The 19,095-nt window shown below is 40.7% G+C and overlaps 1 protein-coding gene across 3 annotated transcripts in view; it reads left to right on the top strand.

Moving 5' to 3' along the window:
* The first annotated feature begins 238 nt into the window (after positions 1 to 238).
* pde7a (phosphodiesterase 7A) overlaps positions 239 to 19,095 on the top strand; it is a 54,461-nt gene continuing 35,604 nt past the window's right edge. For 2 of the 3 annotated variants that reach the window (XM_061921818.1, XM_061921816.1), the window contains exon 1: positions 240 to 1,241. In XM_061921818.1, the coding sequence (XP_061777802.1) occupies positions 1,104 to 1,241 (138 nt within the window). In that variant the 5' untranslated portion in view covers positions 240 to 1,103. Of the gene's footprint in view, positions 1,242 to 19,095 lie in introns of all 3 variants that reach the window. The other variant, XM_061921817.1, reaches the window with a different exon arrangement.

Raw genomic sequence — 19,095 nt, 5'->3', positions numbered from 1 at the left:
ACGATGTGTGTGGACCGCTGCAGGGCAAGCCCGGTTGTGGAGGAATACCCTTGAGAAAGTACACACCGCTTGCAAACCGCGACTCACATAGGTCTTGGGGATCACCCTGGTGTTAAACCAATCAAATTAGCCTGTTTATCTCCTTTGAGGGCCAGTGTCCAATCGACAATGAGGTAACAAACGCCGCCTCTCTCCTATTGGTCCACTCCTGATAAAGGCGTGTTGTTGTCTTTTTTTTGCTCCCCAACAGCACCATCTCTGGCAGGTGGTGCTTTTTAAAGCGTACGCTTGGCTACCGTTAATGTCGTTTTGGGGAGTAGTTAGAGCGAATTCGAGAAAAGCGACAAGTTTTTAAGATACCTTTATTTTTTTGGAATAGGCAGTTGTGGCGTGGCCAAAACAAGGCACCGGAAACGTGGAGAATGAGCTAAAGGAACCATCGGGGTTCCCCCCTTGTTTTGTCTTCCACCGAGGTTTGGCTTCACCTCTTGCAATTTTTGGAGAAATACGGCCTAAAAAAACTGAATATTGTAGATAATTCGTCAAGGCCGGGGAAGGAGAGACAACGGACAGAGAGTGGGGGGAGAAAAAGCCCCCACGCCGAGACTGACGAGCTCTCCCATCCCGGAGTTAAGATCGCTTTTGGCGTCAATATGTCGATGTGATACGTTGAAGCGCTTTGTTGTTGTGTTTTTTGTTTTTAAAAGTATCCTTTTGTTGTCTTTTTTGAATATGTTGAGCCGAAGGCAAAGCAGCGGACGTTTAGTTCTGCTTTGAAAAAAAAAAAACATGAGGAAGCGTCTCCATAAAGCCCCTGAAAATGGCAAGAAGGTCTCGTTGTCCGCGGGCCTGCATTTGAGCAGAACGAGAAGGAGAGGATCCTCCGCAGAAGGAGCAGCAGCATGATTCTTCACCTTTATTCTTCATTGCCCCCCATCATGGAGGTCCAACGGTGGAGATAAATGAAAACGATTCATTTTTTGCAACTTCTGAGACGCCCACAATGAACAATTTTCACTTCGATTGCAGATATTGAAATATTTTTTTTTTTCTACAGCTTTACAAGTATTTTTGCTATCTGCTTTTTTTATCGAGACTATTCAATGGAAGTATGCTATCAGCTGCCAGTGTTGCCTCTAGACAGGCCGGTTCCCAAGCATGTCCTTAGCCGGAGAGGAGCCATCAGTTTCAGCTCCAGCTCCTCTCTCTTTGGGGCCCCTGATCCAAGACAGCTGTCCCAGGTAAACAAATGCAGAACACCCTTTTGTCCCATCATTCATGTGGCTTTTTTTCAAAGCACCCCTTCACCAAATAGGTCCATAGGAATCTTGCAGGTGGTTGTCAGATCCCCAGGCCCAACAAACACCTGCAAGGCTCTCACATTTGTCTTATCTTTTTAGCCTTTGACCACACGCCACCAAAAGATGTGCATGTTATCTACAGATAGTCACCTCGAGCTCGCGTCACAACACCACTTGTACTACTTTGGGTTTGCAGTAAAACGCCGCACTGTTCCCTCCGCCAACATCCCATGTCACGTTGGCAGAAATTACATGCTTCAACTGACTCAAAATTATTTATAGGTAAAGTACAACATGTACACAGCAGCTATGCTCATCACAAGATGTTTCTTTTCCATTGGTAGAGTGCAGAACATTTCCAGCATGCTGTTAGGCCTTTGGTACGGTCTGTTTTCTTAACCCCCTCTGTGGTTGCACAAAAGCAACAGCAGTCCGTTCAGGTCACTTCCCTTGGCTTCCCCTCAAGAAGAGAATGTTGCATTGCTTGCCTTTCAACGTAAGCATGAAGTCATCGTATGACCCCGAAAGCACCCTCTTTGCCGTCCATCGGTGCCTTGTGTGTGACCCTGCCCTACATAGCTAACCTTGTGTATTCTTTTTTTAAACTGGCAAACTTTCATGGCAATGTTTTTTTAAGACAAAACCATACTCTGGGTCAGGGATGTAAAACAAAATTGTTTAAGGGTTCACATTTCCAGAAAGCTGTGGACCGAAAGGCCGGACTTATTATTGTCAGTTTTATTGCGTATATTCTGGAGAACCACATTCTCCACAGTAGACATTTGATTTTGGTGTATTCATTTTTGACAAAAGTTATGAGAGCGTTCTAAGAATCCACCAGTTGAATAGCCCAAATGATAAAAAAGAGAGGACCTAAAATGTAATCTTGAGGAACACCACAAGTGTAACTAGAGAAGTTGGACAAATGACTATTGACTGCATCTGAAGTAAACAAGCTACAGGAACACCTTAGTTTTATAAATCACATTAACGAAAACTGCCAAAAAGGAGAGGACTTAAAGGTATGCTTTGTGTTATGCTTCAGTTATGTAAATCACTAGTTTGTACCCCAGTGTTGTATGTTTGCTAGCCAGGTTAAAGTGTCAATGCAAGGATCTGGCAATGTGTTTTTATGCTCCAAGTTCCTCTAAACAGGAGCACTGTAGTGTTTTTAGGAATCTGCTGAAAAAATATTTGTCTCCCAAGTTTTGAGCTTAACCCTGTGGGCTGGTAAGGCGTCATCCCTGGGTCGGATTTGGCCCCCGGGCCGTCAGTTCAATAGCCCTGTTTCAGGCTATCAATGGTCCTTAGTTTTGTTTATACAGCCAAAGGAATAAACTGTAACCCTTTTGAAATCCCACGATTAGAGCTTATTATCAATACAATTATTGCATGTAAAGTGATTGGCTTGGATGAATGACAATATTCATTCTAGATAGGAAAACCGTTCAGTCTTGTCACAACGTCTTTTAAGGCAATCTGATCATTTCAGGTGCGATTGATTCAATGCCCTCAGAAGACATTTACAGTATGGGTAAACCAACTCTTCTGCTGAACTGCTGCACATAAAAGGGTGATAATATGTCAAAACATGCAGTCGCACCGTTTTGCCTGTGCTATTATTTTTCTGACAAATACTCCAATGTTTGACCAAACATACAATATCAGATTGACTTGAAATTTCTCCCACAGCTCAATGCTCGCTACAAACGCACCTGCTGTAACTTAGGGGTGTTTAACCCGTTCACCATAAAAATTCAGACAACTCCTGTAGTGTACTGACATGAATATAGCGGTGTTAAATTTAACAAATATTGCTTGAAAAAGAGTGCTGCAATCAAGCAAAGAATCTTTGCAGGTGCACCTATCACATTGTCCATAAGTCATTGCCTATTTGTCAAGTAATTAGATATTACATGCAAGCTAAATGTCTTCCAAGTCATACGGACCGCTTATAGAGGGCACCGCGAATTTAATTCACTATTATGTGGAAAAAAATGGTAAAGGCCTATGGGGTACAGTTTTAATTGTAAATGGTTCCCAAGATAGTCCATAAAGTTTGCTTGCATATTATGGCGCTTTGAACTGTGCATTTTGTATAATGGCACGTTCAGCTGTCAATTAATCTGTGCAAGACAAACCAAAAAAAGCTTCATTTGTTTGAGAAAAAAATACAGATGATGTAAACATGCAATACTCATGTGCTGCATTCATCTAGGTACTCTTGTGCTGCTATTTTTTGTTGCTAAAAATTTAGCACTGAATATAATTTTTATTAGCGGTTGTAGCGGCCTATACAAGGGAAATTGCTAGGTAAATGCAAGCCTGATTCAGGGTTTACATATGCAAACTATGGTTTTCTTTTTGCACCTCAGTGTTTGACTAGTGCGCAGCCAGACAGACTGGTCACGTGCATGGACAACATACCAAATATTCACTGGCTTATGATGGTTTTCAAAGCCATTTGTAGTTTAAAGCAATGTGCTCTGCACCCATTCGTCTTTTATGTTAAGGGTGAATTACACTGTGTCGCAGTTGTATGACATCATGCTATTTGTGTAGCTGACGCAGCTATCGCCATCCCATTTGGGACACCGGATTGGGTGGAACTGAACTGCACGGGGCCCTGCGATGAGGTGGCGACTTGTCCAGGGTGTACCCTGCCTTCCGCCCGATTGTAGCTGAGATAGGCGCCAGCGCCCCCCGCGACCCCGAAAGGGAATAAGCGGTAGAAAATGGATGGATGCATGGATGAACTGCACGGTGGAAACATCCTTCATTGAGGCCAGAAGTAAATTTTAGTCCACTGGCCACTCTCGTTATTAAGTGATATGCATGAAAAGGCAAAAAACGCAAAGGCCAATCCGTCACAATTACACGTGCGCAAGTCCTTTGTGCCGAGGCGTTTTTACGACTTTTAAGAGTGTGTGCATGTCCTTTGTGGCGGTTGTGCTTTTATGTGCGGTTCCACAGGCCTGTTGTTTGTGGACTGGCATGAGGCACACAAAGACAGTTAGGCATGTGCATAGATAGGCGCTGTGGGCAAAGGTTTGGCTTTTAGCCAGACTCACAGATGGCCCGAGTCTCTGTCCTTTCTCTTTTTGCTGTTTTGTTCTGCTCTCACTCTCACAAACAAACACAGTCCCCTCTTTCTAACAATTTTTCACTCCACACCACAATGTTCGTGCCTCCGCTGATGACAATCCATTTTGTAAACGGGGTAAAATCGAGTTGAAGACACGAGCGAGTCTCAGGGAAATATGTCACTTTGTGGTCGTGGAATGTTTATAATGGGGTGTAAGAGGAGGCGTTGCGCTGCAAAACAAAAGGCCTCATTGATTCACAATGCTTTTATGTTGGTGTAAGTCATCTTCTCTGTAGATTCTTCTCCTTGCATCGTGCTTTGATTATTAGGACCAGGCGTGGCGTAAGAATCATGTGGTTCCAATCTTGTCTTCACGTTCAGAGACACACATTCTCCTCATCACCTTGTGGCTTTGCTTTCACAAAACACAAAAGCTGCCTTTCTGCCAAGCACTATATGGTTCACTTCAGCTCATCCATGGTACTGTTCAATACTGAGAGCCCCGATCTGGTCTGTCTTTCCACCACTTGGTGTGTAGGCGGGATGGCGATGGCTGCGTAAATAGTGTGCTGGCATTATCCAAAACACAGTTGTCTTTCAATCCTCCCTTTGTTGTTATCCGCACACTGTAGTGTACTTGGCACAGCCTTCTATAATCTAACCATATCTTTCCAGCATGTTCCATACCGCAACAAAAGCAGTGCAGAAAAGGAGGGGACTTTGGTGCTCTTTACGGCATTTGACAATGGAAAAATAGTTACCAGCTGTAGAGGTAGGATGGCGCTGGATTGGACGTTTTCTTCATGGAATGGAAACGCAAGAAATTAGTCGTATGTTACCAATAGTAATACAAGGATTGAGGATTGGGTACTCTTTACAACTTTAAAAAAATATGAACTTAGAAAATGTCAGGGGTTTTTGTTCACTTTCTGCATTTTCCTATTCAATGAATTCATTAACGTGGACCCAACTTAAACAAGTTGAAAAACTTATTCGGGTGTTACCATTTAGTGATCAGTTGTACGGAATATGAACTGTACTACTAATAAAAGTTTCAATCAATCAAAGTGGTCATCACAGCGAATTAAGGCTGCAGCTATGAATTATTTGAATAAATAGATACTCTTCTGAAAATTATTTCGGTAAATCGAGTAATCGGTCATTACACTAGAGCAGGGGTAGGGAACCTATGGCTCTAGAGCCAAATGTGGCTCTTTTGATGACTGCACCTGGCTCTCAGATAAATCTTAGCTGACATTGCTTAACACGATAAGTAATGAATAATTCCGCTGGTTAAAAATAACGTTCAAATTATAAATCATTCTCATGCATTTTAATCCAACCATCTGTTTTCTATCGCACCTGTTCAAGAAGTCGCATTAATGGTAAGAAATATTATATTTACTATTGGTTAGCTTTAGAATAACTATGTTGTTTAAAAAAATAAAAGACTTACTATACTCAAAATGTTGGTCCTACTTAAAAAATGCAGGCATTTAGTTGTATTCAGTGTTAAAAAAATATTCAATGGCTCTCACGAAAATACATTTTGAAATATTTGGCTTTCATGGCTCTCTCAGCCAAAAAGGTTCCTGACCCCTGCACTAGACCATGCTTTCATTTAGAAATTACGTTTTGACCTTTAAACCGTAAGTAATGGATTTATTTTACTGTAAAAAGGGGGTTTACTCTCAAAGTGGAAGCAGCGTTGGTTTGCCAATTAACGATTAGGGATAATAATCGTTCTAAGACTTAAGATGTCACATCGCTATAAGATGTATTTAAACAAACATCACTGTCATCATACATTCTATGAGCTTAGCGAACATCAGTAAGGCCAGTTGGTCTTGTACACTCATGCTAAGTTTTAGCTAGCATGGCTAACACTAATAGGGGTTTTAGCTTTACCAATAAGTGATTCCTTGAGGCAGAGAAAAATCAAGAGATAATCAAGGTACTTGAATTACTCTTGGAATTGTTTCACCCCTGCAATGAGTCAATCGCATGAATGGTTTGGACTCTGTTTTTACCCCCAAATGCTGTTCCTGATGAAACCCATGCCCTCTGCTTTAATCACCAGGGGTCGAACAAAAGAAATTACAGTATCTTATTGTAACGCTAATCTTGGGTTAATGTTAAGGTAGTACCTTTTGCAACTTTTGACAATGGAAGCATGATAAATGATGCTATTTTAAAAGTTGCTGTCAGAGTAAGCCCAAAAAGACATTTTTGGTACCCTTTATGACTTCTGGTAACAGAAAAACAATACATTTACAATAAAATACATGCACCTGTGCTGATTGGCAACACTAAATTGGCCTTAGTGTGTAATTGTGAGTGTTAATGGTTGTCTTGTCTGTGTTGGCCCTGTGATGAGGTGGCGATTTGTCCAGTGTGTGCCCTGCCATCTGCCCGAGTACAGCTGGATGGGCTCTAACCCAAGTAGAAATGAATGGATGGATGGCTGGATGGATGTTACCAACGACCCTGTTTGAATTAAGTTGATGTAAGTCTTCTGGGATATTTTTGATGTTAAAGGTAGAAATGATGGTTTGTTATGGACAGTACGGGTAAGATAGCGCTAATTTAAACGCTTTTGGTACGGTTGACTACTTTTGAAAATCGCATTTTAAGAAATTTTTTGTTACGAACAGTAGTGATAGGATGAAGCTGGACTTTAATGTAAGTCACGTGGCATTGGCGGATAATAGAGCCAGCTGTTTGCAGTTCAAACGTCAATCTGCTATCAGCAGCATATCATCGCCAGCCAAATCATCAGCTCTTTCCTCATTTTGGATGTTTAGACACCAAACGATAAGCTTGTGCGTAAGCACTGCAGATAGTGCTGCTTGTTGCATCCACACTATATATGTTTCTGTGCAGCTATTTGATAAGCCACAGCTGTAAGAGGGAAAAACATTTTTTTGTTGATTTTAACTGCAGCGATAAGGTGCTGTGTCTGCGCAGGGCCCTCGCATTGACGTTGGTTCAGGATGTGGTAAGAATGCTGAAGAAGCCAAGTGTTTCACAACCGTCCTCAAAAGCTTTTTAACCCTCACACTGCCAACGTCAGTGAAATTTTTCGGACTTTCCTGGAGTCTGCGGTAGTGTTTGTCACCAAGCAGGGATGTGTAGTATTTGGTAAATAAACGGGACTGAGCCCTCACATCCTGCCTTCATTCGGACGCAGACACTCTCTCTTTCTTTGCCCCTATGTTTGTCTCTGCGAGGGGGGCCCCTCTTATCACATGACCAGTCTGTTTTTGTGCTGCAGTGTCGAGTGCAGTCGGCCATGTGAATGTGACTGGACAAACTGTCAATGCAGCTCACCGTTAATCATGCTTATTTACCTTTCTTGTGTATTTGCGACCCCCAAATAGTCAACAAGCCTTTCTTGGGAGGTGAAGACTAGCATTGCGGGGGAATAAGATGACCCAGGAAAGCAATTAGAGCCTGGGGATGAATGAAATTCCTTTGCAGAGTAGACAGCCAGTGAGAAAATGAAGCAACTCTCCCTTCCCCCTGCACCTTTTACTGTAGTGCATTTATAGAACACTGGTATAAAAGCCCTCATACAGTTGTGATCAAAATTATTCAACCCCCACACAATTTTGGTGTTTTAGCAAGTTGGACATTTATTCCGTATTTTGTCTATAGTCATATCAAATAAAGATGCATTAAATAGACAAATGCAACTTGAATTACAACATATTTTGTAACCAAACAGTGTCATTTCTCTTAATATCTCATTGACAAAATTATTCAACCCCTTGAAGATCATAAATCTTAAGAACAGAATATGAATAAGGTCTTTTCAATCAGGTGTTGAAAAACACCTGTAGATGTGATTAGAACCATAACGAGCAACAATTAAACTGATTGAAAAAGACTGTGATGCTCAGCTTCTTGTAGAAGGTCAATGGTGTATTTGCAACATGGTGAAGTCCAGGGAGTGGTCAAAGAAGTCAAGAGAGGAGGTAATTTATCTTCATAAGAAAGGATGGTCTTTTCAATCAGGTGTCGAAAAACACCTGTAGATGTGATTAGAACCATAACGAGCAACAATTAAACTGATTGAAAAAGACTGTGACGCTCAGCTTCTTGTAGATGGTCAATGGTGTATTTGCAACATGGTGAAGTCCAGGGAGTGGTCAAAGAAGTCAAGAGAGGAGGTAATTTATCTTCATAAGAAAGGATATAGATATAAGAAAATAGCAAAGACATTACACATTCCAAGAGACACAGTTGGGAGCATAACTCGCAAGTTTAAAGGTAAAGGCACAGTGTAAACACTACCTGGACGTGGTAGAAAGAGGATGCTGTGTGCAACTGCTGTCCGGTATTTCAAGCGTACAGTGGTGAAAAACCCCCGGGTAACAGCTGAGGAACTACAACAGGACATTGCAGAGGGGGGAACGCAGGTTTCGTCCCACACAATAAGGCGCGCACTACGAGATGAAGGCCTCCATGCCAGAACTCCCAGGCGCACCCCACTTCTGATGACCAGGCACAAGAAAAATAGACTCCAGTATGCCAAAAATAATCTGGACAAACATCAAAGGTTTTGGGAAACTGTACTATGGAGTGATGAGACAAAACTGGAACTCTTTGGGCCTTTGAATCAACGTTATGTCTGCTGGAGAAAAAATGAAGCATACAAAGAGAAGAACACTTTTCCTACTGTTAAGCATGGTGTGGGGTCAATCATGCTCTTGGGCTGTTTATCCGCCTCAGGTACCGGGAATCTCCAGCGCGTTCAAGGCATTATGAATTCTATTTCCTACCAGGATATATTAGCTGCAAATATCATGAAGTCAGTGACGAAGCTGAGGCTTGGGAGACGTCGGACCTTCCAACAGGACAACGATCCCAAGCATACCTCCAAATCAACATCAGAGTAGTTGCAGAAGAAGGTCTGGAAGACTCTGGAGTGGCCTTCACAGTCGCCAGACCTAAATCCTATAGAAAACCTGTGGTGGGACTTGAAGAAGGCAGTTGCAGCACGCAAGCCCAAGAATATGAATGAACTGGAGGCCTTTGCCCAAGAGGAATGGGCTAAAATACCTGTAGATCGTTGCAAGAAGCTTGTGTCCGGTTATGTATCACGTTAGAAGGATGTAATTACTGCCAAAGGGTGTTCTTCTAAGTACTAAAGATGCATGTAACTAAGGGGTTGAATAATTCTGTCAATGAGATATTAAGAAAAATGTCCTTTTTTGGAATTTTGTAAAATACAGTGTTACAATTTAAGTTGCATTTGTCTATTTGACACATCTTTATTTGACTATAAACAAAATACGGAATAAATTTCCAACTTGCTAAAACACCAAAATTGTGTGGGGGTTGAATAATTTTGATCACAACTGTAAGTGTCTTTATGGCACTTTATATACCAGTTTAACATGGAGGGGAAAAGGTTGCAGATTGGTTGCTCCTTGGTCAGGGACCAATTCACCTCTTCAGAAAGCAAGCACAGCTGGAGTGCATCAGAGCGGACGGCGATCTCGTAAAACACTCTCAACAAGATTCCATTTAGTGCTTTTTGTGTATGCGTCCGCCTGTGCCAAACGCACACAGGCCTGGTCCGAATCTACTCGCGGTTGAGGCTTAGCACACAGTTACTGGAATGTGCCGTCCCGCACGGCAGAGTGCTGCAAGAGGTCATGTAACTTCGAAACGAGTGTTCTGTTTGAAACTGCACAGCTTTTCTTTGAAGAATTTACGTGCGTGTGCATGCCATCATAAGAATAACTGTCGTCTCTGACTCAGGCTGAACGGCACCTGTGTGAGAATTCTGCAACGGACACTGTACGCTTGACTAGCATTGAAAAACGACAGGAATCTTGTTTGACACAACCACCAAGAGCTTGTATTTTCACCATAAAATGTTGTATGTATAAGACAACAGCTGTTTCTAATGGTTCGTGACAGATATTCAACAGAACAGACGGTATTTCACTTCTGCTCTAGCGAGGTCATTCCAGTTTGCGTCTCAGGCCCTTGGGATATTGTTAGCATCTATTTAACCACAGCATATAGCTCTTTTCTGACAAAGAAGCCCTGGGGTTACTTGCATACTCAGAGGTTTTTAAACACCATGTGACCCCTGTTACCCCACCCCTCCCCCAACCGTCCATGACCTCAGAAACCTGAGTATCACAACCCCAGGCAGAGCGGATGAGCTGAGATAAGAAACAGAGCCACATATATACAAATTTCATGGAAAAGCAGCGTGCACAATGGACTCACTTATGTTAGGAGTATCGAAATGGGGCTGCAGTCCAGACCTGTTTTCTGTGAATTTACTTTCTAAAGAAAAACTACTGAGAACAAGTTTGAAATTAATAATTTTTTATATATCAATTTCATTGGAGCCATGTTTGTTGAATACCTGCTTGCCTACTCACTGTTTGTGGTTCTTACATAATCATTCATACACTTCTACTCCTGAACCGTTGTACACGAAAGGGTGAACATTTGTCAAAAAGTGCACTTCTCCTGTACTGTTTGTGGTATTATTTTTCTGAACAAAAGCTATCATAAGTTGGATTGACTTGGAAATTTCTCACACAGCTCAATTTACTCTACAAAACCAAGTATGTAACTTTAGAGTGTTAAGGCAAATGGCCACAATTTTTGGCACATAAATTGTATGGGACTGACAGAAAATGTGTAAAATTTGAGCAAGATTGGTTAAAAAAATACCTGCCATCAAGCAAAATGACTTTGCAATGGTACCTAATGAATTGCCTATTCGTCAAATGTAAGGATGTAATTAATTTGGTTATAATTGTAAACTGCGATATTATTGATAATTCCCGTTAGCATTACTGTTTCACAATGCTATTCTTGTGAAACCAAGATTGATTACCTTACTTTGAAGAACTCTTGGATATACTGCTCATTTCTTTGGAGAAGCATCTTGCGTGCTAATGGTTAGGTAGCTCAAAAACTTACATGAATCCAAAACACATCAACATCTTTCCCCATTACAAACAGACATTTTGCTTTAGTATTAAACACTCTAAAACCTATACAAATCAAAACAGAAGAAGCTAAACATATTTAAAAACTCCAATAATAAAAGAAAAATAATATATCTCCTGCCAAAAATGTTTTTATTTATGTGTGTGTTTCTTATTTGGTTAAAATAAAAGTTGGTTAACATATTTTAGTTTGTGTATGTATAATTACTTTTTGAGCACAATACTGTGATGATTGTTGTCTCAAAAATTATGATATGAAATTGTAATATTGTTACATCCCTGCTTTGAGGATAACCTGTATAGTATGTATACTGGCTAAATTGCGGCCCTAAGCAGTTTTATTTTGCCGCCGCCCTCCCTCCCCTATAACAACTGTTCACAATGTTTTATTATTGTGAAACATTTGAGTTTCATTCGATGCATGTTTTGTACGAAGGCAAATTTTAAATTTCTGTCCGCCGCCATCAGACTCCTCAACAGCTGGCAGGACGTTAGAACAAACAATTAATGAGTGACCTCATAAAACTGGAAAGTCTCATTTTCAGTCGCACATAAATAATTGCACAGCTTTCCTTTGTATTATTTTTGTAATTCGTAAATGTTATACTTTTTATGATATTTTTAATTGAATCTTGCACTATCTTGCATTCTGAAGACAGGAAGTAAGAATTGCATTTACAGGGAAAAGTGTTTCTTACTGTTCAATGTAATTTGAAGTCATTTTTTTGTACAAAATAACAAATTCAAAAAACATTTTTACACAGCCGGGATTCAAACCCAGCACTTCTGTACTTACATGGTTAGACTCTTGACAATGTTTAGGGAAATTTGTCATTATATTCTTATCAATGGCGGAGCAGGAAGAGGCTAGGAATGCGTTTGTGGGCAAATTTCATATCAAGCACCCTGTTATTTATTGACATTTTACATGCGCTTATTCACGCAAAATGTGGTCCCCCCCAGATTGCTTGATCTTTGTATACCCTGTATGTATGTCTTTTCAGGCATTTTGAGCACAATCCATGGGGGGCGCCCCTTTTGTCATTTGCAGGTTTATTAACTTATTTCTGAACCTAATAACTAAACCCTGGCTATGTTCTTGTCAGCAAATCTATCTGTGTTTGGCTCTGGATGTGTTTATGTACGAATAATCCACAATTGATTTTTTCGAAAGTTGCTTTGTCTTTTTGCAACTTAAATACAATAATGATCAGGCGAGCTGATTTTTATAATGACCTCATTCTGGTGTAGTCCGGCGAATTATCTTTGTTCCATTGGATGCCACCCTCAGAGTGAAAGGAGGTCATTGGTTAACAGATGGAAATAAATTTTAATCCTGCCTTGTTCCATGCCAGAGGCTGTGGGTGAAATGTAAACTGCCAGTCGGCACGCCTCACTTTTGACGCCAAAGCGCCAAGTCATGAGAGGTGCGATTCGTACGGCAACCTTATTTCCACTCAAGTGGTCCAGTTTGTTACGGTACGGCTTGGAAATTGCGGCATAGCTACATCAGTGCTTAGGTTGACATTGCAGCAGAGGTACTCAGTTGGGCTGGACAATAAAACAGTATCATAATATATCGGGATGGACACATACTTGATATCAATAAAAAATGTGTTTGATAAAACGTTACATTTTTACTTTATGTTGGAAGGAAGCAAACTTTGCGGCACAAGGTGGTTGCACAAACAAAGGCACTCGCTCTCTGTTAACCAAATAACGCATGAAGTGATCACTGATCAGTGAGTGACACAGTAACAACCAATCAGGTAACAGTATCAACTAGCAGGATTGGTTGCACCTTCTTTTTGTCTTTTGTTTGATTCATTGAATGGAGTGAGAAGATTAAGTAAAAATGAGTGCTGCAGAGCGCAAAGAAATTGTCGATAAAACAGGAAAGTCACCTCCTACGGTACGGCAGTTTTTTGTTTTGTTTTTTAAAAACGGACCATAGTCAGACCAATGTGGTCAACCTTAGCAGCGCTTACCTCTTTAGAGCACAGAGGGCACTAAACCGTCAGAAAATTGTTCTTCTTAGCTTTCTCTGTTTACATTTTCACACTTTGTACTAGGGTTATCCCGATACCAATATTTTGTACCGGTACCAAATTTTGATTCTTTTGTAAATAAGGGAGACCCCAAAAAATTGCATTATTGGCTTTATTGTAACAAAAAAATCTTCCGGTACATTAAACATATGTTTCTTTTCGCAATTTTTTTCCTTAAATAAAATACAAGATAACTTGTCTTTTATTAGCAAGTAGGCATATTAGCAAGTAGGCAAACAAAGGCTCCTAATTTAGCTGATGATGTATGCAGTAACATATAGTCATTTTCCCTTCTATTATTTTGTCAAAATTATTGAGGACAAATGGTAGAAAATGAATTTTTAGACTACCATATTTCCTTTAATTGCCGCCGGGCATATGTTTTCCGCATGCCTCGTGTTACCGCCGGGTCAACCTCGTTTTGCAAAATAATTAGCGCATGTTTAGAATTAGCGCATGCCTAGATTTACTGCCGGGTCAAACTTGTTTTGCAAAATAATTAGTGCATGCCTCGGTTTACCGCCGGGTCAAACTCATCACGTCCCGAGTCTGTAACACGGGTGGGAAATAAGCCATATTTCCTGTCATGGCATAGCCTCATGTTACCTGCGCCGTTTCCACGTTTAATCCCCCGAGTTTAACACAGGCACTCACGTGACCCGCTGCAACCTATCGCGCTCTATATAATCCAGCGTTCCAAGATGGCTGCCAGGTGCGGTGGCTACGCCTGGGGACATCTGAAGCCGTTATGTTTTAAAGTTGTCGTTTGCCTGGATATTGTAAAAACAACCGTCCGACATTTTACAACTAATTGTAAACTTATAGGTGCCGACCATCAGGGCCGACTTGCGATGAGAGAGTGTGGCGATGTTAAGATATTAAGCCGAGTTGGTAAGTGAATTTGCTTGCTAATAGTAGCTACTAGCCGTACCCATGTATTTTCTATGGGCGGTTAGCATGGGGTTTTAATCCCGTTTCCTCCAATGTTCCTGATCCGATTGAATTTATATTTATGTCGAGTCTTTATTTTGGGTACTTACATACAATGACTGAGTGTTGTGGCATTTTAAGGCCATCTGCATTTTTTATGCTACATATTAACTGTTCTGAAGGTATGTATATTTATGTAATTGTTCCTTTAGTTCTACAAATAGGATATTGTTTCTGTTAAGGGTTTAATTATTATTATTTATTTCTATTACATATGTGTCGTTCGGAAAGGTAAAATGTGTTTCTTTAAGTTGTTCAACCGTTGCTATGGTTTCCGGTTGCTATGGTTATGGGCAGTTTCAATTTCCGCCGGCACGTTAAACAAAGTGTTAAAAGAGCTCCGGCATTAACAAGAAACGTAGCGTCGGTAATACTACACAGGAGATAGTTCACCACAGTTGCAGTTCAGAGGAATAACCACAGTAAGCTTTCTTTTTCAGTGTGTTATAAGTGACAGTTTATAAGGTGCACTTGTTAAAGTTTAGGACGTTTGAGCACTCACGTTGCCAGTAGATGAGAGGGGTGTGCTAACCGCAGCTCGCACGTGTGTTTGTTTGCTGCACAGTGACTTCACGAATGGCCGGTTTAGTCACGTATTAGTTAAGTTTGTTAAAGAGACCCTCTCCCCTGTTTACTATTTGGAGAGTGAGTTTGGAACATTTTCAAGAGTTTAGTTGTGTGCTATCGTGGCTACATTGCTGCAAGGGAAGTGGACAGCGCGAGTTGGGTAGGTAGCGTGTGAGTGGGGACGAGTGTATGAGTGTGTGTGTTATTGTCTGGTTATTGTATGTTTATGTGGTGTATATAGTAAATTGTTCAATTATATAAGCCGTCTCCTCTCACGCTCTCTTAGACTAGATTTATTGGGTAAATAGTGAATAGTTGGAGCATCCCCCCAAGGTAAAATACAGTCCTTTACAGGCTCCGGTACATTAATGTTTTTTTATTAAATGTGCTGTTCATGATGGTATCCTTACATCACACTCAAATGTATAAGCGCATGCCTAGATTTACCGCATGCCTCTGGTAAGCGCCGGAGTGAGAAGAGGTTTTAAAATAATTAGCGCATGCTTACTTTTACCGCATGCCTTTGGTAAGCGCAGGAGTGAGAATAGGTTTTAAATTAATTAGCGCCCCGGCGGCAATTCAAGGAAATACGGTATATGTATCAAGTGTTAATTCAAGGCTAAGGCAAAATATCGAGATATATATTGTGTATGGCGATATGGCCTAACAATATCGAGATAATAAAAAAGGCCATATCGCCTAGCCCTACTGCTTCCTCTCTGCTCCGCGAGGGCGTGTGACGTATGTGATGTAGGTAAGAAGGTGCGCTTGCTGTCTGAGAAGGAGAGACAAGATAGAGCAACGAGAGCCTGTAGTGTAATGTCTGCAGCTAATTTTCCTGAAGGAACTCTCCTGAAGGAATCAATAAAGTACTATCTAAAAGAACTGCATGAAAACGTATACTCGAATATCACGATATAGTCTTTTTATATATCGCACAGAGACAAACCCGCAATATATCGTGTTATCGATATATCACCCAGACAACCCTACTTTGTACTTTTTGTCACACTTTACTAAGCATTTCTTGCATTTTGCTTATTTCCAAACCTCATTCATTTTCTACCGCTTGTCCGAAAGGGACCAGCGGTAGAAAATGGATGAATGGATTTTTTTTTTTGTTCGTGATTTTAGATTTTTTTTTTTTTATACATTGCTTTCCACGGTTGTGTTTAGATTTCCTTCTTGATAGCTGAAAGGACTATAATCAAAGACATTTTTCATTTTAAATAAAAATGTTTACATTCAATATATTTTCAAAAATATAAGCATTGGTATAGACCGATATAAACCGGCTATATTGTGATAGTTTTTAGCCATATCACAACAAAAAAGCACAGTATGGAGGCCATCCAGCATGTTAGTTATTTTCCTTGGCATTTTGTCCTGATATTCATGAGGGAAACTTTACACACGCCTGAATCAGCTGTTTCCCAAGCTACTAGCCAATGCCATATCCGATATTATCTCCACTGTCTTCAGCCAGAGAGTGACTTTCAGATGTTAAACCACTACGGCGCCACACCTTTTGTGTAACCGCTATTAGTACGAGCACAGCACCACCTTGTCCAAACAGTACATTGATGCGCTTTGTTTTGAATACCTACTTTTTGAAATATGGCTGCACCGACAGAACAAAATGTCCACAAACACAGAATGTGTGTACTCAGTGTACACATGCTTGGATTATGTAATTGTAGCATAACTTAAGTTGACGACCTGCTAAGACAAAATGTTGAAATTGTTTATTTTTGTGGTTGAGGCGATCCCATTTGTAACATTTGCGTCACTCAAAACCACATTGTCCCGACGTCACTTCACATAGAGCTAAGAAATGCTCTCAGTTGCACCCAATCTACACAATGTTCACACCCAGCGGCGGTGCTGTGTGTAAACACGGAGGCTTGTTGACACTAAAATACGCCGTCGCAGATGACCCACCCCGTGTAGAGCTGTTTGCTCGTTGGTGAAATATTAGCTGTATGTTGACCGCTGTTGTGTTTTCAGGGGACACACATTGTCCAAGGGTGTGAGGGAGACTTTCACTAATCCTCAGGACTTGAGGTAATGAGTATATGAGCATGTTGTCTTTGTGTTCAGGCTTAACCATTAAATGCTACCTGAAGGTGGACGGATACACTGCCTTACCATAATGGATGTTTGCACCACGTTCTCCCAATTTTAATGTGCACCGAATAATGTTGTCCTGACACCAACATTCTGACACTTGTACCGGCACCAAAATTATTTCAATACTTTTTGATACTTTTCTAAATAAAGGGTACCACAAAATATTGCATTATTGGCTTTATTTTAAAAAGAAATCTAACGGTACGTTAAACCTATGTTTATTATTGGAAGTTTGTCCCGGAATAAAATACTGAACATACAAGGCACCTTGTCTTTTATTAGTAAGTAGGCACACATAGACTCCTAATTTAGCTGCTGACATATGCAGTAACATATTGCGTCATTTTCCATTCTATTATTTTGTCAAATATATTAAAGACAAGTGGTAGAAAATGAATTATTAATCTACTTGTTCATTTGCTGTTAATATCTGCTTACTTTCTCTTTTAACACGTTCTACCTACACTTCTGTTAAAATGTAATAATCACTTATTCTGTTGTTTGATACTTTACATTAGTTTTTGATGATGCCACAAATTGGAGTATCAATCTGATACCAAGTTGTTACAGGGTCATACATTGGTACTTTTCAGAGGCGGTATAGTACTGAATATGATTTATTAGTATCGCGGTACTGTACTAATACCAGTATACCATACAACCCCAGTACCGAATGTTTCCTACTTTTTATCGTGCAGTGACAAATATTTTCAACACAATAGGGCAGGAGAAATAAGTACAACTTACCACCCCTATTTCATCATCCGCCCCTTTTACGGCTGTGGTACAACTTCAAAAAGGGGAATTTGAATGAATAGAGTGAACCATCTTGTCAGTCATCCACAATCTTTGTCTTTGTCTTGGTCAGTGGCGGTGGCACCGCTTGTTTACACACTCAGGAAACACACTGAGAGAGCGCTTCGCTACTCACAAGTCGCTACTTGTGAGAAGCACCGCAAGCTAACAACAATTAAAGTTAAAGTACCATTGATAGTCACACACACACTTGGTGTGGTGAAATTACCCTCTGCATTTGACCCATTCCCTCGTTGCACCGGCTGGGAGGTGAGGAGAGCAGTGAGCAGCAGCGGTGGCTGCGCTCAGGAATCATTTTGGTGGTTTAACCCCCAATTCCAACCCTTGATGCTGAGTGCCGAGCAGGGAGGCAATTATGAGGAAAAAGGATGATTGCAAAGCCAAATGTCTCTGTATGGAAATATTTCATCTTAAAACAAGTGAGCAAAATGAGCCCATCAACATGTACGATCGAGCAGATATGCCAAATATGTTGGAAAGTGATGGCAAAAAACCCCCACCTCCCGTCAGGAAAAGCTTATTTTCAATGTGTATTTCTTGAAATTTTTCCTTAGAGATTAAGGGAATTTTCTTTTTTAGTCTAGTTTACTTTTTTAGGATATTTTAAAGTTCTTGACCTTCCAATTACAGTTTATTGATGGGTTACAATCAATTACAACAGGGGGCGGTATAGCTCAGTTGGTAGAGCGGCCAGGTTCGATCCTCGCTTCAGCCATCCTAGTCACTGCCGTTGTGTCCTTGGGCAAGACACTTTACCCACCTGCTCCCAGTGCCACCCACACTGTTTTAAATGTAACTTAGATATTGGGTTTCACTATGTAAAAGCGCTTTGAGTCACGAGAGAAAAGCGCTGTATAATATATAATTCACTTCACTTCCCTTACAATCATTAAGGCCTTAAATGGCATACATAAGTCATTTATTTCAGTGTTTTCCCGTTAAACACACATGAGGTAGCTTGGCTAACATTAGCAACCTTCGTGATGCGGGCACCTCACATGACCTACGCTGGCCGAGGATGGACAACCATGGCAATTCTCACAACAGACCACAACTCATATTTTCTGACATTCCCACAGTCAATAAATAATAGCTTCTTCAGCTGCCTGACATTTTATACTGAACTTGTTATCTGATGTAACCATTTTAAACAACTGTGAGGGTATATAATA

Source organism: Nerophis ophidion, linkage group LG15, assembly GCF_033978795.1.
Source record: "Nerophis ophidion isolate RoL-2023_Sa linkage group LG15, RoL_Noph_v1.0, whole genome shotgun sequence".
NCBI classification, from domain to species: domain Eukaryota; kingdom Metazoa; phylum Chordata; class Actinopteri; order Syngnathiformes; family Syngnathidae; genus Nerophis; species Nerophis ophidion.
The sequence above is the reverse complement of the archived record's forward strand: the minus strand, read 5'-3'. Positions and strand labels throughout refer to the sequence as shown.